This window comes from Penicillium verrucosum (genome assembly GCF_028828655.1).
Source record: "Penicillium verrucosum strain IBT 35672 chromosome Unknown utg000001l_segment0_segment0, whole genome shotgun sequence".
Classification (NCBI taxonomy): Eukaryota; Fungi; Ascomycota; class Eurotiomycetes; order Eurotiales; family Aspergillaceae; genus Penicillium; species Penicillium verrucosum.
In genome coordinates, this window is record NW_026643210.1 from 9,788,699 (window position 1) to 9,810,878 (window position 22,180).

Below are 22,180 nucleotides of genomic sequence, written 5' to 3' on the forward strand. Positions count from 1 at the left end.
ACCGGCTGATATCAGTTCGGCTGCCTCACGGGCCGTTGCCGGCTACTAACCCACCGGCTGCCAGTAGAAAAGAAAATGTACATCTCCAAGTATGAAGCAAATTTCCAATTTTGATGCTTTAACGTTCGAGACTCTCGTGCAACGAAATCAAGCAATATGGCACCTGTTAGGCTCCCCACCCTTGACAACCCACCAAGTCAAACGGCAGAATCTCGCCCGAATCTGGTGATATTCATGCCAGATCAGCTTCGTTATGACTCTGTTGGCTGTTTCGGAAACCCCCATGTTCGCACACCCAATATTGACGCCTTCGCCGCACGGGGCACCAAATTCACGAATTGCTATTTGCAAGCCACCGTGTGTTCACAAAGCCGATGTTCGCTCTACACAGGGCAATATCCACATGTATCAGGTCATCGAAGCTTGGAAAATCTCATCAAGCCCTGGGAACCTAACATGTTTCGTGCACTGAAGGAAAGCGGATACCACGTTGCATGTTTGGCCCCTAGGGGCGATACATTTGCACCCACGGTCACAGAGTTGAGTGTAACTGAGTACGGCTTTCTTGTCCCGCCGGAGTGGATGCCGAAGTTTGGAAAGGGAGGCGCAGAACCGGATGTGTCAGAAGATATCTGGGACCGCTTGTTCTACAAGGGCCTCCGCAGTCAGGACAAAACAGTTGACTATGATGAAGCTGCTGTGCGATCTGCGATAAAGTGGCTAGAAAATCCTCCTAAGGGCCCATGGGTTCTTTATCTACCGCTGATCTTCCCCCATTGTCCATTCCAAGTTGAGGAACCGTACTTCTCCATGTACGACCGTAAGAAGATGCCACTGCCAACCAAGCCAGAGCAGAAAACAGGTTACGAACCGAGATATTTCCAGGAGAATCGCAAGCGCTACGGCACAGAACGGGCAACCGATGAAATCTGGAGTGAAATTACAGCGACATACTATGGGATGATCTCTCGTCTCGATACACAATTCGGGCAGGTCATGACTGCATTGGAAAGAACGGGTTTGGCATCAAACACTGTCATCGCATTCTACACCGACCACGGGGAGTACCTTGGGGACCATGGTATGATTGAGAAGTGGCCTAGCGGCGTATCTGAAGTCCTTGCTCGTGAACCCCTCATCATAGGCGGTGCCGGTTTACCTGTCGATAAAACCAACGATGACATTTGCGAGATGGTCGATCTGCTCCCAACGGTTCTCGAGCTGTGCAAGGTCCCTGAGAGCTTTCCACACAACGGCGTTTCACTCCTGCCGGCGATACTTGGAAATCAGAAGCACCCAAAGCTCTACGCATACACCGAAGGGGGCTTCCTGAAATCGGAAGAGCCGCTCCTCGAGCAAGCACCCTATCCATATGATATCAAGTCTATTTTGCAACACGAAGATACCGAGGTCGTTGGAAAAGCTGTTTCCATGAGAAGTGCAGACTGGACGTATGTGTACCGGTTGTACGAACCAGCCGAATTGTACAACAGGAAGACTGATATCGCTGAGCTTCACAACGTCGCTGCAGATCCTCAATTTGACCATATTGTTCGAGAGATGCAGGAAGAGATGTTTCGCTGGATGATGCAAACCTCGGACTTTCTCCCATTTCAAAAGGATCCTAGATTTCCTCCGGTGAATCTTGAGAGCCCAGAGGAACAATATAGGAAGAGGACTGAAACAATCTGAGTGGCACGGGAACATCTAACATCATTTGGATCACTTGGCATCGAAGGAGTGCAATGAGCTAATACTCAGCTCATTGCAGGCCATTACACATTCTTACTATAATCCAATCGCATCAAATGTCATGATTGATTCCCGTACAATTGTTCAAGATCTTGAGGATCGAAATTCATAGATGGCCCCCAAATCCATCGAATAAAGTATCCAGTGAGCCAAACATGTGCTCTAATTCGAGTCCCGTATACCACAGGGATTCCCCTAAAGTTTCTCGCGATGGTTTCTCAGTAGTGCTTTCGTTGGCAGCACCTGTTTCTCTGTCCGATAGTACTTCTGATCCGGTCGGAGTGGTGACAGGGGGGCTTGCTGGGTAATGCTGAAGGACTTCCTCTCCTCGCTCCATATCACACCGACGAATGCGAGCTAAAATATCGAGTATGTTGTTGTCACGGATGTGCTCTTTCTGTGAGACTTTTGTCATTGAGTCTGGGTAGGAACCTCCAGCAATCGCGATGCTTATGAGCCTTTCGGTCTCTTTATACTGTATAATAATCCAGAATGAGTATTATGCTTGAGGATACAAAGATGCTGATAGGCTGTTCCTGTCGAGACATAAAGTGTATAACTCACCAGTTGGTCAGCGGACTGATGGATTGAGGTAATAGGCAAGAGTATCTTCGCGACAGATTTGAGCTGGTAAAGTGTCTCAATAGCAGTTGAATGACTTCCAAGAAGCCCAATGTCAAAAGCTCGTGTTAAAATCCGTGTGCATTGAAGTACGCAAATGCTGATCCCAGGATCTTGCGGGGTTTGATCGCAGACCTTCTGAACCGTTGTAAGAATATCGACCAGTGCCTTTGCATGCTCAACTGCTTGTATTTGACAATAAAGTGCATACTCAGGTAGCGTCGTACTGAGAACTTCATCGGGCAGAGACTCCCGAATTCCAGGTAGCATAAATCTGTACAAGTCACAGTGACATTGGTGCCACATCGTATGTAACATAACGTATCGCTTCAAATGTGGAGAGTAAGCTCGTAGGTTGAGATTACGCTCGCTAAAGGCCATTGATTCAGGCTGCGAGCGTTTCAGCTTTTGCAAGTCAGATTCCAGTTGAAGAAGCTCACTACGAGAGTCGTGTGCCTTTGAACCTTCTGAAATTACTCTTCTGGTGTATCTAGACATCAGTCAGCATTGGTAAGTAATTCATGCAGTGGAATCTCTCACTGAAGAATCTCATGCCGAGTATTTGAGAGTTGGCAAAAGTATGCTCTGGTGCCCATACTGGTGGAGTCACCTTCATCAATATGCGTCGGTATAAGAGTACCTGTTCGGCCAGAAATTGCGAGCTCGAAGTCTCTCTCGTTCGACGGTAGCTGTATGTGCATTTGCTCCTTGGGACACGATATCAGGTCCGACTGTCCAGCGGCATATCGTTTGTCCAAAATGAATATTGACCACATAATACGCCGACGAATTTCGCGAGCTGTGGTGGATAGCTGAACGTTTTCATGATTCAGACGGAGAATGTATGCCATCTTCGCAGCTATTCCTAGCAGCGGCTGCAAAGCGAGAAAACGAGATAATGCACAATTTTGGGAAATTACCACCACGAGAACTTGAAGTACGACCAGAGATGGTCGTCCGATATTTAACCAAATATGCGCCTCTGCTTCAGTACGCCACCTTTCTCCTTGTTCAGCTGTGACGGGATCTGTTGACATAAAGGCCGCCGATGCACTACAAACTGCCTTCAATAGCGCTGGGTCGACAGTTCCAGAGTTCCAGGCTTGTAGGAAAATAGCGCGGTGAATAAAGCCATTCTCACAAAGCGGTGCGATGTGTTCAAAGTAGGCGTCGATGTAGAGTCTAATTACACTCTTCTTCACTCCAAGTTCCTTGCTCGAGTCATAATTCACCCCATCGCTAAGGGTTTCTCCATGTGAAATAACGTCCTCGATCCTTGTCCTTTGCGATGGTAAAGCCTGAAGGGGATATCCTGTACTCACTGTCCGTTTGGGAGATACCAACGACGATGACAGTGGGTGGTTTTGCTGAGGCTCCCTTGATGCGACGGTTCTTCGCCTTTTTCGTGTCCCGGAACCCGGCTTTGACGATGCATATTCGCATGGTATCTCCTTTTGGCTACATCGCTGACAGGAAGGCAATGACCCGGAACATTTCGCCTTAAGCAGATGGCACGGCCTACAAGCTTGCCTGGTACGAAGACGTTTTGTTCCACTTTGCGTTAAGTGGGCCTCCGTGCTGGGAGCCACTGCCGGGGATGTCGAGTCCATTTCCAAGAGTCCGGAAGAGTTGTGTGCTCTCTCCAAGAGCAAGCGGCTATCAAACACCGGCAACGGCAAATTTTGAATTCCCAGGCCGGGCCGTTGGGATGAATATATAATTGCGTGCTCCGCCATTTGGATTGCGACCTCTTGTCCTCCGGAGTTGAACCGAGGTCTTTGACCAATCACCAAAGGCTGGATACATTCAATATATTTCCTGATAGCTCCTAGTTAATGTTTATTCGAATCTGCCTCTGGTTTGTCTAATGGACTCAAATGTCCAAATTTCTCTTTGATGGCGAACAAGAATAGTCGGCCGCTTATGCGGCCTTGCCATGTCTTTTTAGAGGTATTTTCAGGTGTACAAGAAGATGGTAAAAAAAAGCACACTCTGTGTAAGAGACCTTTCTATGTATAACCTTTGACATTGCGTGCTTTTAGGTTATAGTTAGATAATGCTGTCTCTCTCCAGTATCTCTCTCTAGTTGGCGGCTAATAAATAGCCGGTGCCGGCTAGGACAATCTACCTCAACTATCATGGAACTTATTTTATATAACAAGCATAGAAATATAATGGTATTACCATGTTAAATTGGGAAATAAAGATATCCACGTCACAATGCTCGGCCACCACGATGTGCGAAAATACTTCAACAAACGGCTAGCATTGTCATGTAGCCTTATCGCTCTCTCCAGCTTTAACTATGCTTTCGATAACCAAGGCTTTGCCCAAACACAGGCTATGGATGCCTTCGAGAAGAGATTTGGTGTCTATGATGCAAAAGCGAAAACCTGGGCCCTTGACACTCAGTGGAAGTCATACTTCAACGGACTCCCGTATTTGACCTTCGCCTGTGGTACGTAGTGAGGAATTATGAGCACCTTCATTTCTAACCATCCTTCAGGTGTTATCATTGGCAGCTGTATAAGTGCTCGATTCGGTCGCCGATGGTGTATGTTTGTCATGAGCATCTATGCTCTAGCTACCGCCACAATTACCACCACCTCTCAATCCAGCGATCAAATATTAGCCGCCAGAATCTTGAACTGTGCGTCTGCTGGCTTCTCCTATCTCTCCTATCAAATTACTTCTAACACAGCCAGACATATATATTGGCATGGAACTCTCTGTTGTTCCAGTCTTCCAGTCCGAGATCGCTCCAACCCAAATTCGTGGCTTCATGGTGGGTACATACCAATTGACCATTGTGGTAAGTCCCAATATTTCGTAGAGACCAAATATGTAGGTTATACTGACAGAAACTTTCAGTTCGGAGGGATGGTCATTGGCTGGGTGTGCAATGGAACTAGCAAGATACACGATGACCGTTCGTGGAGGATACCTCTAGGGCTTTTCTTCGTCATTCCGACCATCATAGCATCCCTCATATGGTTTATTCCAGAGGTGAGAACTTCTGAAGTTTCCTTTTTTTTTTTCCCCCAACAAGCTAAGCATAAGCAGTCCCCTCGCTGGCTTCTCATCCAAGGACGCATGGAAGAGGCGCGAATCAACTTACAGATACTACGAGAACGAGCGTTTACTTCGGATGAAATTGAAGATGAATTCGCATCAATCCAAAAAGGGTTGCAAAGTGAGCCAGAGCAAGGTCATTTCAAGGAACTATTCTCGAAATCCAACCGAAGGCGAACAGCAATTGTTGTTGGACTCAACTTTTTCCAACAGGCTACGGGGCAAGGATTCGCATCGCAATATGGCACTCTATATGTGAAATCTCTACAAACTGTAAACAGTTTCAACATGAACGTCATCAACGGTTTTATCGGACTCGTCATAGTTTTACTATGTCTATACCTCAACGATAGAGTTGGAAGAAGGTGAGCTCGCATCCCCAAACAGGGGCCCATGACTGACGTTGGCAGGCCCTTGCTTCTGATCGGTGCGGTAATCCAAGCAACAGCACTTCTTATCATGGGAGGACTCGGAGTACATACTCCATCTTATCCTCAGAAGTCAGCCATTGTTGCAATGCTTTCCTTGTTTACAGTGGGCTTCAATATAGGATGGGCTGCGTTAACATACGTCGTGACTACCGAGATACCAACTCTACGCTTGCGAGACAACTCACAGAGGATTGCGTCTGTTGCAAATGTTCTTACGTTGTAAGTTGACATTGCTTTTCAACCATTATGTGAGACAGGAGTGTTAACATTTGACGTTCAGCTTCGCAGTTTCGTTTAGTCTACCATATCTCATGGATGCTGGTTCTGCAAATCTTCAGTCGAAGGTTGGCTTTATTTATGGAAGTCTTTCGATCACCTCGATCGCTTTTGTTTATTTCTGTGTGCCTGAATGTCAAGGAAGATCATTCGAAGAAATTGACCGGTTGTTCCGGAAGAAAACGCCTCTTCGGGAATTCCACAAGAATGGAAATTCGGTCGGTGGTGAGGCGGGCATCACAGGATTCTCAGAGAGTAAAGAGGTTGCTTAGGCCGACTAGACAAAGTATCTTGAAGTTCTATATACATTACGTTTAGAAACTTGCTATAATTCTTAAATTGTATGTATACTAACTCATTTGTACATCTTTCGGGGCCTTTTTATTTGCAACCTTGGAATAGTTATATATCGTAGGTACCTCGATATCAAGCGCATGGATAGCTCTATGGCATAATATGCATGTTATATTGCTACTCCGATAAATTGACGCTAGGTTATCTACAAAGACCTCACCATCATGGCTATAATGGTGCCATACACCCCCTTGTTGAATAAGGAAAGTCAATGTACTATGTAGGTAGAGATCTTGGCAGTTTAGGGTATTTGTCCTTGCAATTCAGGCAGCAATTTGCTGACTCATGACCCCATGTCTCTACACCGCTTAGAAGGTTCTGCCGTGTCCGCGGAATTTTTTTATCTTTTCTCTTGAGGAATTAGACCGCAATCTGCAACTGCACGATTCGGTTTTGCCAGTTTAAGAATGGCACCAATCAAGCGCAAGGGGAATGCCCCTGAAGAAAATACTGCCCGCCAGCCCCAAAAACGTGCTAAAGTTGGAGCGGAGGAGACCAAGAAAGACCACAAGAAGTCAACCGATGCCACTACATCCACCGCTGGGAAAGCTTCAGAACTTTCTGTGCTGCGCGATGACGAGCCCTCATTCCCTCGTGGTGGCGCAAGTGTTCTGACACCATTGGAGCGCAAGCAAATTCAGATTCAGGCCAACAAAGATGTCTTGTTCGAGCAGAAAGAATCTGGAAACAAGAAACCCTCCCAGAAGACGCCTTCCAATGAATTCGCCGAGGAAAGCGACAACGATGTTGAAATGGATGACGAAGAAACCACCACGGCTACCAAGAAGTCGCGCAAGAAGAAGTCAAAGAGCAAGAAGTCCGCGGACAAGACATCTGATGACAAGCAAGATGTTCGCATCGAGGGTCTTAGCTTCAAGGTATGTTCTAGAAAAAGTTTTCATATCGCACCACTCTAACAATTGCAGCGCATTGTACCAGGAGCCATGATCCTGGGTCAGGTCTCGAGTATCAACGCCCACGACATCGGCCTATCGCTGCCCAACAACCTTACCGGCTACGTCCCCCTCACATCCGTTTCAAAGGGCCTTGAAGACAGACTTGAGAAGATGTTGAATGACGAAGGTGAAGATGACGATGCCGAGGACAGCTCCGACGACGAGTCCTTCGACTTGAAAGATCATTTCTATTTGGGTCAATACCTGCGGGCCTTCGTTGTGTCTACTGGCAGCAACCCCGATGATCCAAAGGCAAAGAGCAAGAGGAGAATTGAGCTTTCGGTCGACCCTAGACAAACAAACACTGGCTTCTCGAAGTCCGATCTTGTTGTGAACTCGGCTGTCCAAGCGTCCGTTGTCAGTGTGGAAGATCACGGTGTGGTCATGGATCTTGGCATTGAAGGCTCAGAACTGAAGGGCTTCATGTCCTCCAAGGAGACCGACCCCAGTGTGGATTACTCTAGCATCAAGGAAGGCTCCGTTTTCCTTTGCATGATCACTGGCCAGAACCCCAGTGGCAATGTCATCAAGCTGTCCTCCAACTTCCAAACATCCGCCTCGATCAAGAAGTCCAACTACCTCAACTCGGCCCCTACCATCAACACTTTCCTCCCCGGTACCGCCGCAGAAATTCTTCTCACGGAAGTCACAGCGAATGGAATGATCGGAAAGATTATGGGAATGCTCGACGCAACCGTTGACCTGGTCCAGTCTAGCATCAACGGCAAGATTGATCTGGAAAAGAAATACAAGATTGGTGCGAAGATCAAGGGCCGTATTATTTCAACGTTCCCGGCTGCTGAGCCGCTCAAGGTCAGCTTTTCTTTGCTCGACCACGTCCTCAAGCTCTCTTCCGATGCTCGCGGTCCCGGCTCTTCTGATGACGCGCCTGCTATTTCCGCAATCATCCCCGAGGTAAAGGTCGTGAAGGTTGATCACGGTCTGGGTGTGTATGCTCGAATTGGAGAGACAAAACACATGGGCTTCGTTCACATGTCGAGACTCTCTGATGGCAAGGTCGAAACAATTGATGAAAGTTCTGGAGCTTTCCAGTTGGATGCAGTCCACGAGGCAAGAGTCATTGGGTACAACTCGATTGATAACCTCTACATTCTCTCGTTTGAGAAGAGCGTTATCGAGCAGCCCTTCCTCCGTGTCGAGGATGTGAATGTGGGTGCTATTGTCAAAGGAAAGGTTGAGAAGATTCTGATCGGCGCTGATGGTATGAATGGATTGATTGTCAACCTGGCCGATGGAATCACTGGTCTTGTTCCCTCCATGCACTTTGCGGATACTATGCTTCAGTTCCCAGAAAAGAAGTTCCGCGAAGGCCAGAAGCTTTCGCTGAGAATCCTGTCTGTTAACCTCGAAAAACGCCAAATTCGTTTGACTCTGAAGAAGAGTTTGCTCAACAGCGAGTCGACTATCTGGAAGGACTACAAAGATATCACTCCTTCGGCTCAGTCTCCTGGTACCATTGTCAACCTTCAGACCCATGGTGCTGTTGTACAGTTCTACGGCGAGGTCCGTGGTTTCCTCCCTGTCTCCGAGATGAGTGAAGCCTACATCCAGGATCCGGCCCAGCACTTCAGACTCGGCCAGGTCGTCAACGTTCATGCTTTGAGCGTGGATGCATCCCTTGGAAGACTTGCTGTCTCGTGCAAGGACCCCTCGACATTTACCGAGAAGTATCGTGAGGCCTTTGAAAATCTTCATCCCGGCCACCTTGTTACTGGAATTGTCTTCGAGAAATCCAATGATGATGTACTTCTTAAGCTTGATGAGTCAGGCCTCGTCGCTCGTCTCGACTCTGAGCACCTCATCGACGGCCCCCCGTCTAAGCAAAATTCGATGCTCTCTAAGCTTCGCGTAGGCCAGAAGCTGAACGACCTCTTGGTCCTCAACATTCAGCGTGCCCACCGTCTGATCAAGGTTTCCAGCAGGGCCAGCTTGAAGAAGGCCGCCAAGCAGAAGAACATTCCGGGCCAGTTCGAAGAAGTCCAAGAGGGCTCCCTTATCACAGGATTCGTCCGCAACATCACACCCGACGGTGTCTTCGTTGAGTTCCTCGGTGGCCTCACTGGATTGCTCCCCAAGCGTCTTATCGAAGATGCCAACCTCGAGCAGCCCCACTACGGGTTGTCAAAGGCGCAAACGATTGTTCTCAATGTGCAGTCTGTGGACCAGGAATTCAAGCGCTTCATTCTGAGCATGAAGCCCGTTCAGGCTAAACAGGCCGCTCCCATGAAAGCTGCCAAGCAGACTGACGAGACCGTTGCCAACCCCGTTGATGACGGCATCAAGAGCATGTCCGACTTCACCTTCGGCAGAATTGTTGAGTGCAAGGTCGTCTCTATCAAGGCAACCCAGGTCAATGTCCAGCTCGCGGATAACATTCAGGGTCGCATTGATGTGTCCGAGATATTCGACGACTGGAAAGATATCAAAGATCGCAAGCAACCCTTGCGATTCTTCAAGGCTAAGCAGACTCTCTCCGCCAGAATCCTTGGCGTCCACGATGCCCGTAACCACAAGTTCCTCCCCATCAGCCACCGCACTGGAAAGTACCCTGTATTCGAGCTCTCTCTCAAGCCAAGCTACGTCAAGGCCGCCAACCCTGCCCCTCTTAACATGGAGCAGGTTCAGGTCGGCTCCTCTTGGGTAGGCTTCGTCAACAATGTTGCTGACGACTGCCTCTGGGTCAACTTGTCTCCCAACGTGCGCGGCAGACTCCGCTTTATGGATGCATCAGACGACCTGTCCCTGCTGACTGATATGGAGAAGAACTTCCCCATCGGCTCTGCTTTGAAGGTCCAGGTCACGGCTGTTAACGCCGAGAAGGGCCACCTCAACCTCTCCGCCAAGCAAGGTTATGACAAGCTGGCATTTGGAGATATCTCCGTTGGCATGATCTTGCCTGGTCGCGTTACCAAGGTCACCGAGCGCCAACTCATTATGCAGCTCGGCGAGTCGCTCGTTGGCGCGGTCAACCTGGTCGACCTCGCAGATGACTACTCCAAGGCCAACCCTACCATACACAGCAAGAACGAGGTTCTCCGAGCATGCGTTATTGCCGTTGACAAATCGAACAAGAAGATTGCCTTGTCGCTGCGCCCCTCCAAGGTCATGAGCTCCTCTCTGCCTGTGCAGGACCGTGAGATCTCTTCGCTGAAGGATGTCAAGCCCAACGACATCATTCGTGGCTTCGTCCGACGAGTCACCGATTCCGGTCTCTTTGTGGCAGTCAGCAATGATATCACTGCTTACGTCCGCGTGTCTGATCTTTCCGACTCGTATCTCAAGGAATGGAAGGACTCCTTCCAGCCAGATCAGCTTGTCAAGGGTAAGGTTACATCTGTTGATGCCGAGCAAGGCAAGCTGCAGCTGAGCTTGAAGGAGTCTGTTCTGGACCCCAACTTCAAGGCTCCCATCACCCTTAAGGATCTTAAGGTTGGTCAGATTGTCACCGGAAAGGTCCGCAAGGTCGAGGAGTTCGGTGCTTTCGTTGTCATTGACGGGTCCTCAAACATCAGTGGTCTTTGCCACCGCAGTGAGATGGCTGAGAAGCGCGTTGAAGATGCTCGCAAACTCTACGACGAAGGCGATGTTGTTAAGGCTAAGGTCATTAAGATCGACCTTGATACGAAGAAGATCTCGTTCTCACTCAAGGCTTCCCACTTCCAGGATGAAGAGGAAGACGACAGCGAGGATGAGGACAGCATGAGCATTGATGGTCTTGGTGGTGTCGAACTCGGCGAGGACGACAGCGAAGAAGAGGATGACGACGATGAGTCCATGGGAGGTGTTGAGGTTGATGATGATAGCGAGGAGGAAGAAGAAGAGGAGGAGGGATCTGAGGATGATGATGAAGATGTCCAGATCCAGAAGCCTAGCAAGGCCGGAGGTCTCGGTGCGAGCGGCTTCGACTGGAGTGGCACCGCCCAGGCCGATGCCGCCGCTGGCTCCGATAGCGACGATGAGGGCTCCAAAAAGAAGAAGAAGAAGAACCGCAAGGCCGAGATCCAGGTCGACCGGACCGGAGATTTGGACGCCAATGGTCCTCAGACCGTCGCCGACTTCGAGCGACTCCTTCTCGGTGATCCCGACTCCTCGCTGCTGTGGCTGCAGTACATGGCCTTCCAGCTGGAGCTGGGTGAGATCGAGAAGGCTCGTGCCATTGCTGAGCGTGCTTTGCGCACTATCACCATGGGCCAGGATGCTGAGAAGCTGAACATCTGGGTTGCACTTCTGAACATGGAGAACACCTACGGTGACGATGACAGTCTCGAGGAGGTCTTCAAGCGTGCCTGCCAATACAACGACCCCCAGGAGATCTACGAGCGGATGATCAGTATTTACATCCAATCTGGCAAGAACCAGGTATGTATAAATCCATTTCGAACTTTACTCTTCTACGGATGCTAACAATTTCACAGAAAGCAAGTGATCTCTTCTACGCCGCCCTCAAGAAGAAGGTTTCCTCTCAGTCACCCAAGTTCTTCTACAACTACGCCACCTTCCTCTTCGACACCATGGCCTCCCCTGATCGCGCTCGGGCTCTGCTCCCGCGCGCCCTTCAGTCCCTCCCTGCCCACACCCACGTCGAGACGACCTCCAAGTTCGCCCAGCTTGAATTCCGCTCCGCTAACGGAGACGTCGAGCGCGGTCGTACCGTCTTCGAGGGTCTCCTGTCCTCATTCCCCAAGCGTATTGACTTGTGGAACGTTCTCCTGGACCTGGAGATCAAGGTCGGCGATGCGGAGCAAGTGCGCCGTCTCTTTGAGCGTGTCCTTGGCCTACAGAGTGGCAAGAAGGGCCCCGTCAGTGTGGACGCTAGCAAGAAGCTCAAGCCTAAACAGGCCCGCTTCCTGTTTAAGAAGTGGCTTTCCTTCGAGGAGGGTCTGGCTGCCACCAATGGAGATGAGAAGATGGTTGAGGAGGTCAAGGCACGGGCTGTTACCTATGTCAAGTCTCTTCAGGAGTAAACCTATATAAAACAAAAAGTGTGTTCATTTGAACCTATTGGTGTTTTTGGGGCTTTGAATTTGTGTACTTGTATATAGCGATGGAAATACATTTCGTTTTATTCCCAAATCTGATCAATCAGCATTAACAATGCAGCAACGTGTATAAGATTATCCCGGAGATCGTCAAAAGTCCGTTTTTGTCGAACCAAAAAAAAAGGTTGGACTTGTCCCACGGATCCCGATCACCGCTCATGGGTTGCCTTCCTTAATCTTTTCGAGATTGTCATACTCCGTTTTCTTTTTTTCTTTTCTTCTTTTCATCTTTTTGCTTTCAGACTCATTATGACCTCTTTCCGCCCTTCCCAGAGCAGCTCAGCATCTAGTCTGCACTTTGATCCATACAGAGACTTGGATGTTATAGAGGACCCAAAGGTCAATGTACTTGAGCGAGTGGGGTATCCCGCCCGCTCATGGCGTCGAGCTGGGACTCCAACGTCTTCCGATAGCACGGAAGACCCATCTAAGCGCAAGCGATCTTGTCGATCACGATACTTACGTAGCCTCCGGCGTGCAACTATTGGGATATTCATCATGTTGTGAGTTTCAAGAACTATGCATGCCGTGTCGATGAGGAAGACCCACTGACCTATCACAAATAATAGAGGCATCATTCAATTCATCTCCATCACCTGTGGTATCGTCCTCTCGTTCTTCCCGGATGAATACGACCGCGCAGTTCATAATTGGCTAGGTAGCGCCAATACTACGAGTACCGTTGACAACGCGGGCTGGCCCACCGATATCTCCCGCGATATCGTCCCTGTTGGTTGCCACTCCCATAACGACTACTGGCGCCGGGTACCACTATACTCCGCACTGCAAGCGGGGTGCATAGGCGTCGAAGCCGACGTCTGGCTCTTTAACGACGAGCTTTATGTCGGCCACAGCACATCCTCCCTGACAGAGCAGCGAACCCTACAATCTATGTACATTGACCCGATAATAGCCATCCTCGAGCGCCAGAACCCAACAACCAAGTTCCACCACGGAGGCCACAGCCCTGCGCACGGCGTCTTCGACACAAACCCGGCCCAGAGTCTAATTCTTCTGATCGACTTCAAAACCGCAGGGCCAGCAACCTGGCACGCTGTGGTGAAGCAACTCGCTCCGCTCCGTGACCGTGGCTACTTAACCCACTTCAACGGCGACAAGTTGATCCAGGGCCCCGTCACCGTCGTAGGAACAGGAAATACACCATTCAATCTCGTCGCCGCAAACAACACTTACCGTGATATCTTCTTCGACGCCCCGCTCGACAAACTCGTCGACGCCGATCAACCAGACAACATCTCCCAGCTAGGTGCAGCTCTCATCCCGGGCACAGATCTAGGTCAAGGCCAATCTGGTATGCCGGATATCATCACTGCATCCACCTTCAACACCTCGAACAGCTTCTATGCCTCTGTATCTTTCACAAAGTCAATCGGCCGTCCCTGGCCCTTTCACTTCACGCAGCGCCAGATGGCCCGCATCCGCAGGCAGGTGCGTGTTGCGCACCAGCATGGCTTGACAGTGCGCTACTGGGCGCTGCCGAGCTGGCCTCGCAGTCTACGGAATCATATCTGGCGCGTGCTTGCACAGGAAGGTGTGGATATTCTGAATGTTGATGATTTAGTAGATGCTACCAAGGGGGATTGGAATACGAGTGTCTTCGATTGGTGGCCGTGATGACTATGCACGATAGGCATCTCCGCCCCCACCTCCCCTCTACAATTTCTTTTCCTTCTTACTTTCGATATATGGGCGAATGGGCTAGATTGGCTGGCGTTGGGGCTGTCTTGTCTTATTTACGATACCTCGCGTTTTTTTCTTTGCTTTATTTTGTTGATAGGCTACTTGCTTCATATCTCATTGGTGGTATACATCCAATATCAAATTCTACATATGTATGCAGCTCTCGAGATAGTTACTGATACCACTACTACTTTCATGCAAATGAAAACCATTCTTCAGTTCAAATTCGCCATAATCATAATTCTGGTCTCTGTCGCATTCAGCGCAGGAGCGGTAATGTTATTCCTCAACCTCGACCTCGGACGTGTTCCCAATGCCCTTCTTGGTCGATATCCAGCATTGACGCCATAATGCTTCCGGTAAAATCAAATTAAATCACATAAGCCAAGGCCACAGCCCCAAAACAACCTCAAACCAAACTGAGATATAAAGATCATAAAGTGCGTAAATGGACCCTCGACCAGCGGAGAGCCGTCTCAACATCAACCAAACACATCAAACGTAACGAACTCGTGGGTAGCATATTTCATAGACAGCAGAGCGCCTCTTCACCGAACTCACGGATAACACTGCCCTCTTCCCGGATCAGACCACCGAGCCAGTGTTTCGCAGTCTCAAAGTCCTTAGCACCGAACTTGACAAGCACGAAGCCAGCGCGGACGCGCGCAGCCGTCCACGTAACATCCCCCTTTTGACTAATCGAAGGCTCAGGCACCGACGACCGCGCATGATCCGACCAATCGCGACCCCCGATCCGAGGCTGCGACTGGAACTGATTCAGCATGAACGAACCAAGGGCCTCGAACACAGGACCGGAGAGAATAAGCGTGCCAACGACGCCGTGCGGACGCGTGCGCTCCGCGATGATATTCAGCGGCGTTAGACCAGCCGGCGCCTGCGGTGGCATATCGGCGGGGTTTTCTAGGCCGGTATGGGTGGTATTATAGGTGGTATTTTCGTCTTCGATGTCGATTTCGTCGGATAGGGTGGTATCTTCCAGGTCTCCGGATTCATCGTCGAGGATTACCGAGTCGCGGAGGAGGAGTCTGCGTTTGCCTTTGTCGTCTTCGGCCCAGACTTCGTTGCGGCCGCGCCAGAAGTGGAAGTTCCAGTCCTCGCCGCGTGAGGTGCGGCCTTGCGTTACCCAGTCTAGGACGCAGACGCTGCTACGCTCTGTGCCTTTTGCGGTGGCGTCGACGGTGAAGGTTTGCACTTGCGCGTAGCGGCTGTGTTGGAAGGGGACGGAGGGGTCGGGGAGATAGCAGAGGGCTGCTTGGCGGCCGATGTTGACGTCCAGGGTTTGTTGGCTCATGTCCGAGAGGTGGTCGTTTGCCGGCATTTGATCCCGGTGGCCTTTGATTACATTGGGGGCGTTGCCGGTGTTATTTGGGGTTGTTTTGAAGATCTTGGTGCTGCCTTGTGGCGTCGTTACCACCATTCGCGTCTTGGGTTCGAGGGTGATGGATACTTCGATGTGGTCACCCGGTAGGAGGCCGCCGCCATAGGTGAGGAGATATAGGTGGACGGGGTTGGAGGGACGTGTGTCTGAGAGGGCGGAGGAGTCTGGGGATGGAACGAAGCCGCCGGTGCGCGGGACCAGCTTCAATGGGTATTTGTAGGTGAGGGTTGTGAGGGTGGGATTGTTTGGTGGGAGGAGGGAGAGAACGACTTTGCCTTGCCCTGGCTTCGCAATGGAAGACTGAAAGGGCGAGGGAATGGGGATTGCTGGCTGTCGCATGATGGGATGTGAGATTTTTGAGGAAGGTGTAGAGTGGCCAATAGGTGTTATGGGTTATAGGTAAGAAGAAGATATATTGAACAATGAAGCCAGGCCATGTTATCCGAGTTCGAGGGGGGCGACTGGAGTATATAAAAAGCCCTTGGGACTGGAAATGACGATTCCTTAGTCATAGAGGTATCAACCCGTGGACCTCAAGCGGGGGGTATATTCCTACCTTGATTTCCTTGGCTTTCTAAATGAGGACTCCGGAGCATTCACTAGCACTCACTAAAAACATAAAAATCAGTCAAATCACCAACATCACTGGCGGAGAATGAAAGGTTGAGGGTTTCTATGACAAAGAGTATCTCCGCACTGGCGTCAGACGTGGAGGGTTACCTTCTTGGCAAATGCACCTGTGGCTTATTATAGAGTCTTCACTTTAGGGGTCATGGGACATACCTAGGTATATCTATATTCTTACTAAAGTACGAGTACGTATGTTGTAGTTCTATAACCCAATTCGAAATATCTATTCACTGAATACTGTTTAACTAACTATATCACCCTTCAGCTTCTTCAATTGAACTAATTCTACCTGCCAAGGTCACCGTTAAATGCTTATATATCCAATATCCTACAACTATTACAACCCTACATTTAGGTGTTTCAAATAGGTAAAACGAAAACATCGTAAGCGCCTTAAAAGAAGGTGGCGTCCTCTTCCATTCCAACCTCCCCGTATACACACTTCGAGCCATCACCCACTCAAATATCTGGTTCGATTACGAACAGAGCTGAATGACGAATTCCCAGTGTTACCAACGGCTAAGCAAAGAACATGTAGCCTTGGAAAAAGAGGTTGCCTGGATGTTCCGCCAGAATACAGGTTGCTTAGCCCCCTCCCGCGAATGACCCGGTTGCTATTTGAGTTGAGATTCACGGACTCGCCCCCTATATGATCATGAATATTCTGCAGCTTGATTTTGACCAGTTGCGGTCTATGGAGTATGAGTGGCTCTTGTTTGATGCGATATTTGCTTCGGGATATGTCGACATGCGGAAAAGCTGGATCATTGTTACTATGAACACGTTTTGAAAGGGACTAGCCTAGCGTCCCCTGAGGCGATCTTGACCGATGACAAAAAGGAAAATGTCCTAGTGGCACGGAAGGTTAGCATGGCAGCTCTACTGTTCGAGGGTACAAAGGCAGATGAGGGTTAGGAGGAAAGACTGCAGATAGCATTGCATACGTGGGATGTAAATGCTATTAAGCATGACTTTAGTCTTGCTGTAGTATCTGTTTATCCATGCGCCCTCGTTGAGTGTGTTGATTCGATTACAGCACTCCGGTATAACAATCAAATGTTTGAGGCTGTTGTAGTTAACTAACTAGTTATACCAATAGACAGCTTATCTGTAAGGCATAGATAAGGCAATAAAGTAAAGCCTGGTTACATAATCTAGGCAACCTCAGGCCTCAAGGCACGATGTCGCGTCTTCCCCCCACGCTGAGTCCCGGACCGTTTTCTGCCCGAGTGCTTCCGTTTGATTGATCTTGTTTCAACACGGTTAGAGCGCGCGTCGCCAATATTCGACGTCTCGAATTGCAGACTTCCTTCATAACTCCCCCCCGACTTCTGTTTGCTTGGTCGTACCAGACCCGCGCGTTGCACCAGCGCGTCCCCGACCTGAACTGCGGCGACATCTGCCAACTCTGTTAAAAGCCATTGATCTGGTCAGCAGGCCTATCTAGCCGATCGCATACCCATATAACACACCCCACTCAACATTATGGATATCGATAATCCACCTCTATCAAGCCCCGGTGGCCCGTCATCGACCTTCGCCGAAGACCGACGCAAATCCGGTCGACAGACGCGACGACCCCAAGTATTCTCGCAGACTACACATTCTGCCGAAGAACAAGCTGCCGGTGGAAAGCGCAAGCGTGGTGAGGCGCGTGAGGACGGTGATGAGGACGCGTCTGAGTCCGACAGTGATGATATCGTTGACGACGAGACCGATGAGGAGGAATTGAAAGAGAAGCGACGCGCTGCACGTCGAGCTGGCGCTAAGAAATCCAAATCGAAACCCCAGACCAAGGGATCGCACGCTTCGAAGAAACCCAAGGTTGCAAGTAACGGGTTAGGGAGACAGCTCGCCTTCCGACCAGCCACCAATGGCCGACTGCCCGCTGCTCGTCCCCGGAAACCGAAAGTACGACCTAGTCTCGCGGCGGGTGAACGCGGTTTGTTCGGTGAGTGATAATTTTCTTTATGTGTGCGACATCAACCCGTGGCTAATACCAGAGTTAGCCGAGGTGTTTGGGAAAAGCAGCAATGCCGATACAGTGGCTGCTCAGTGGTTGTCTCAATATCAGCGCAACAATGGCCAGGCCATGCGGGACCTGGTCAACTTCATCCTACGATGCACGGGTACCGATCTTGAGATCGACATTAATGAAGTAGAAGACATCGATAATGCCCCAGCCCGAATCGGAGACTTGCAGAACCTTTACCAAGCAGAAGGCATTACCGAATACCCCATCATCTCCAAAGGGAAGAAGTTCAGAGCGTTCCCAGTCCTCCTGGAAGAATTTACCGTCGCACTGATCCAAACCTTCCATGCCTCTTCCATCCTGTACACCGATGAGACCCTGCTTGAAAACATTCAGATCTGGATCTCTTCCATGTCAACATCAAAATGTCGACCATTCCGGCATACGGCAACCTTGATCTCTCTCGCAATCATGAATGCTTTATGTGATATTGCGCGTGAGGTGACGACAAGCGTGTCTACCTCCAGAAAACAACTCGAAAGTGAGAAGAAAAAGAAGACGGTAAACAAGGGTCGTGTGGAAGCAATTCAAACGGCTATATCAGAGGGTGAACAGAAGGTGGAGCGACTAGACGAATTCTTGCAGGATGGGTTCGATACTGTATTTGTCCATCGCTACCGGGACATTGACGGTCAGATCCGTGCCGAGTGTCTGACAGCTCTGGGTGGATGGATTCGCACATACCGCGAAATCTTCTTCGAGGGCCAGTATCTACGATACCTGGGATGGACCCTCGCCGATGTCATTGCGCAGACCAGACTTGTTGCGTTGACTGAGCTTTTGAGCCTTTATGAGAACCGCGACAACCTTGCTGGTTTGCACTCATTCACTGAGCGATTCCGGCAGCGAATCGTGGAGATTGCTGTTCAAGATGCTGATGTCTCGGTGCGTATGGCTGCGATTGAGTTGCTTAACCACCTTCGTGAAGGGGGCTTACTCGAGCCAAATGATATTGATGCCGTCGGTCGACTGGTATTTGATTTGGACCCCCGAATTCGGAAAACAGCTGGACGCTTCTTTGTTGCCAACGTTCAAGATGCATACGAATCAATCACCGAGGAAGTGGGAGAGGAGATCGCCGAATTGCTGGCTGATGATGATGAAGACGACTATGAATCGCCTAAGCACTCGTGGATCAAGTTTAAATGCCTCACCGAGCTGTTCCAGGCGTACGATGCACAACAAGCCGAACAACAACCAGAGCCAATGTCTCGGGACACATTGCTGGGAGCGGCTGTGGAGTCCCGCTTTGCTCTCGCGACTGAAGCCGTCTTTCCCCATCTAGAAGAGCTTTCTCAATGGCCGTCACTGGCTGGTTATCTGCTCTATGACCACTCTCAAATCACTGATACGCCATCTGAAGATGATACTGCGGGGGTTGTTAAGAACATGTACAAAATGCAGGAGGGACAAGAAACCATCCTTCTGGAGGTCCTCTGTGCTGCAGTCAAGCTCCGTGTCCTGGACATCGGCAAGTCCGATATTGACAAGCGGGGCCGGAAGACCAAGGCTCTCACAGCCAAGATTTCCGAGCTCCAAGAGGAACTTTCTCACAACCTTGCCCAGATCATCCCAGGGCTTCTCAATAAGTTTGGGTCCACACCGGAAGCTGCTTCTGCCGTTCTGCGGCTAGAGCACCTTGTGGACTTGAACACAATCCAAGATCTCCAAAAAGACGCTACGGCTTATACCTCGTTGCTCAATGATATCAACAAGCAATTCTTGACTCATTCGGATCAAGATGTGTTGGCTGAAGCTAGTGTGGCTTTCTTACATGCCAAGAGCTCCGAGGAGATGCGAGAGGCGCTGGAGAGCAAGGTCCAAGAGCTATGGGATGACATGGTGGAGGCACTGGCTGCCTTGTCTCGGAAGAAGGACGTCCAAGAAGGTGGCTCAATATCAGATCCCACTCTCACCGACCTGACCAACACTGTCTCTCGAATTTCAAACCTCGCCGGTATCACAGATTGCACTTCCATTCTCGAAACTGCTCCTAGTTCACAATCGAAATCCAAGAAGGATCACGCTGAAGTCCCATTCAACACCCTCATTCGTCTTGCCGAACGTGGTCTGCGCAGCGAAGATGACGACGAGGACACCGCCAAGGCGGAAAACGAGCTGGTATCAAGCAGTATCCGGTCGTTGCTTTTCTATTTCATGTGGAAGGTGCAGGCACTGTCCACGGCATTGAATGACGGAAAGGCTTCCTTCAGCACATCCTACTTCGAAGCATTGACAAAGAGCCGGGAAATTTTCGCCTCAACGCTCGTCAACATCATGGAAACGCGCCCCGGGCTGGATGACCTCCGCTTCACAGCAACTACAACATACCTAGACTTGCAAACGCTCTTCAGCACGCTCCGCAACATCGGCCAAAGCAACGGTAACGACGAAGACGTCCTATTCCAGACCCAGAGCCTAATCCATGAAATCGGACCTGACACCCAAGCCCTCATCACCAAGATCCACGGCACAGCTGAGCGCACATCTGCCAAGAAATCAAGGCTCAACCTCGAGCCCGCAGACGACGACGCCCCAGCCTCAGAAGACGAGCTCGACTCCGAGGATGAAGCCAGCGACTCCGAAGACGAAGCAGTCATCAACGACCGCCTCCGCAGCAGCATCGTCGCCGAACAGCGCCTCTGCGAGCTGACAGGCAAGCTCGTTCTCGCCATCATCGCCCGCATTATTGATGCCTCTGGCTCCAAGCGCGGCTCCCTGAAGAAGCGTCTCCTCCGCAATAAGACCGCCCTTGGTCACAACTACCGAGAGGTCCTGTCTTATCTGGAAGAGCGTAAACCCCGCAGTGCCCCCCGCGCCAAGGGCAAGCAGCCTGCGAAGCCTGTTGCTTCCCCTGCCAAGGGCTTCAAGTCTGCTGAACATATTGACGATGACGACGAGAATGACCATCCCGAGCCTATTGAGGAAGATGACGAGGAAGATCTGCGTGCGCGCGGACTTATCGAGGATGTTGAGCATGAGAATGGGGACGAGGGCGAGGAGCTCACTCCTGCGCCTGAGGCTGATGAGGATGAGGTGATGGGTGACTGATCTAGTTTGTCTTATTTGGCGTTAACATGCGCCTGAACAAAGAAAGGATCTTGTTTGCCTATCGTTTCATTGCTTGCTTGTTTATTTCTTTTCTTGTTCCCTTTTTTTTTTATTCCCTCTAGCTTCTTCTCTCTCTTTTATGGATTATGGCTTGAATTATCTGTATCTCTCTTTTTTTGCTGTTTGCGTGGATATGGACTTCTTTTCAACCTGTATCTTATACACTTCTTTTGATTCTTGCTCTGTTGCTACTCTGCTGACTTGATCGCAATCTATTCCCCGCTGGACTTTGCTGTAATTTCAAAAACTTCATATGAAATTGTAGTATGTAGGATATATTTACTTGGTTCTACCATCATTGGTACATGTATTGAGGCTTCTTAAAGTTGTGCGGGTGGTATTTTAACCTTGAAATCTTACAATTCCAGTATCAAATCCATCTCCTTACATATATGTAGATCCAATTTGTCTGGGGAAATAGGAATATTACTGGGATAACAACTACAAGAAGGCAAGGTTGATCGAATGAAATCTGGCATTTTTCCTGGCGAACTACAAAGTGTGTACCACGAGAACAGCGCAATAAGATTTTCAGGGGCATGATCTGAGCAGATTATGAGCGGTGTACGAGCAAAGTATGCCATCATGCCCCTGTTGCCAGCGAGCGAGGATGGTCCCGCTCGGGAGACCAATGCCCCGTCAAGGAACACCATAGTCAGGGGGACATTAACGTAACTGGAGAGAGAAAACCGATCCTGCAAACAAATGCGCCTGTGTATGAGGATGCTAAGGGGGTGGGGGAGGGGGAGGGGGAGGGGATACATGATGGTGAATCTTGTTTATCG

General features: G+C 49.8%; 8 protein-coding genes across 8 annotated transcripts; 5 read left to right on the top strand and 3 right to left on the bottom strand.

Annotated features, from left to right (window-relative positions):
- Window positions 1-156: 156 nt before the first annotated feature.
- Window positions 157-1,692, top strand: N7516_003562 (uncharacterized protein; the record flags this gene model as incomplete). The annotated part of the gene is made up of 1 exon (XM_057216282.1): window positions 157-1,692. The coding sequence occupies one exon, from the start codon at window positions 157-159 to the stop codon at window positions 1,690-1,692; it is 1,536 nt and encodes a 511-aa protein (XP_057078165.1).
- A 166-nt stretch (window positions 1,693-1,858) lies between these two features.
- Window positions 1,859-3,816, bottom strand: N7516_003563 (fungal specific transcription factor domain-containing protein; the record flags this gene model as incomplete). The annotated part of the gene is given in 4 exon segments (XM_057216283.1): window positions 1,859-2,227; window positions 2,317-2,840; window positions 2,972-3,685; window positions 3,696-3,816. The coding sequence occupies 4 exon segments, from the start codon at window positions 3,814-3,816 to the stop codon at window positions 1,859-1,861; spliced, it is 1,728 nt and encodes a 575-aa protein (XP_057078166.1).
- Window positions 3,817-4,593: 777 nt separating this feature from the next.
- On the top strand, window positions 4,594-6,424 carry N7516_003564 (uncharacterized protein; the record flags this gene model as incomplete). The annotated part of the gene is made up of 7 exons (XM_057216284.1): window positions 4,594-4,831; window positions 4,880-5,023; window positions 5,079-5,185; window positions 5,245-5,379; window positions 5,437-5,810; window positions 5,856-6,095; window positions 6,157-6,424. The coding sequence occupies 7 exons, from the start codon at window positions 4,594-4,596 to the stop codon at window positions 6,422-6,424; spliced, it is 1,506 nt and encodes a 501-aa protein (XP_057078167.1).
- Window positions 6,425-6,913: 489 nt separating this feature from the next.
- N7516_003565 (putative rRNA biogenesis protein RRP5) lies at window positions 6,914-12,447 on the top strand (the record flags this gene model as incomplete). Its single annotated transcript, XM_057216285.1, has 3 exons — window positions 6,914-7,384; window positions 7,433-11,842; window positions 11,899-12,447. The coding sequence occupies 3 exons, from the start codon at window positions 6,914-6,916 to the stop codon at window positions 12,445-12,447; spliced, it is 5,430 nt and encodes a 1,809-aa protein (XP_057078168.1).
- A 324-nt stretch (window positions 12,448-12,771) lies between these two features.
- On the top strand, window positions 12,772-14,157 carry N7516_003566 (uncharacterized protein; the record flags this gene model as incomplete). The annotated part of the gene is made up of 2 exons (XM_057216286.1): window positions 12,772-13,025; window positions 13,092-14,157. The coding sequence occupies 2 exons, from the start codon at window positions 12,772-12,774 to the stop codon at window positions 14,155-14,157; spliced, it is 1,320 nt and encodes a 439-aa protein (XP_057078169.1).
- Window positions 14,158-14,749: 592 nt separating this feature from the next.
- Window positions 14,750-15,961, bottom strand: N7516_003567 (urease accessory protein UreD; the record flags this gene model as incomplete). The annotated part of the gene is made up of 1 exon (XM_057216287.1): window positions 14,750-15,961. The coding sequence occupies one exon, from the start codon at window positions 15,959-15,961 to the stop codon at window positions 14,750-14,752; it is 1,212 nt and encodes a 403-aa protein (XP_057078170.1).
- Window positions 15,962-17,406: 1,445 nt separating this feature from the next.
- N7516_003568 (uncharacterized protein) lies at window positions 17,407-17,736 on the bottom strand (the record flags this gene model as incomplete). The annotated part of the gene is made up of 2 exons (XM_057216288.1): window positions 17,407-17,660; window positions 17,712-17,736. The coding sequence occupies 2 exons, from the start codon at window positions 17,734-17,736 to the stop codon at window positions 17,407-17,409; spliced, it is 279 nt and encodes a 92-aa protein (XP_057078171.1).
- Window position 17,737: 1 nt separating this feature from the next.
- On the top strand, window positions 17,738-21,335 carry N7516_003569 (cohesin subunit IRR1; the record flags this gene model as incomplete). Its single annotated transcript, XM_057216289.1, has 2 exons — window positions 17,738-18,203; window positions 18,262-21,335. 2 exons carry the CDS (start codon window positions 17,738-17,740, stop codon window positions 21,333-21,335), a joined length of 3,540 nt encoding a protein of 1,179 aa, XP_057078172.1.
- Window positions 21,336-22,180: the final 845 nt, after the last annotated feature.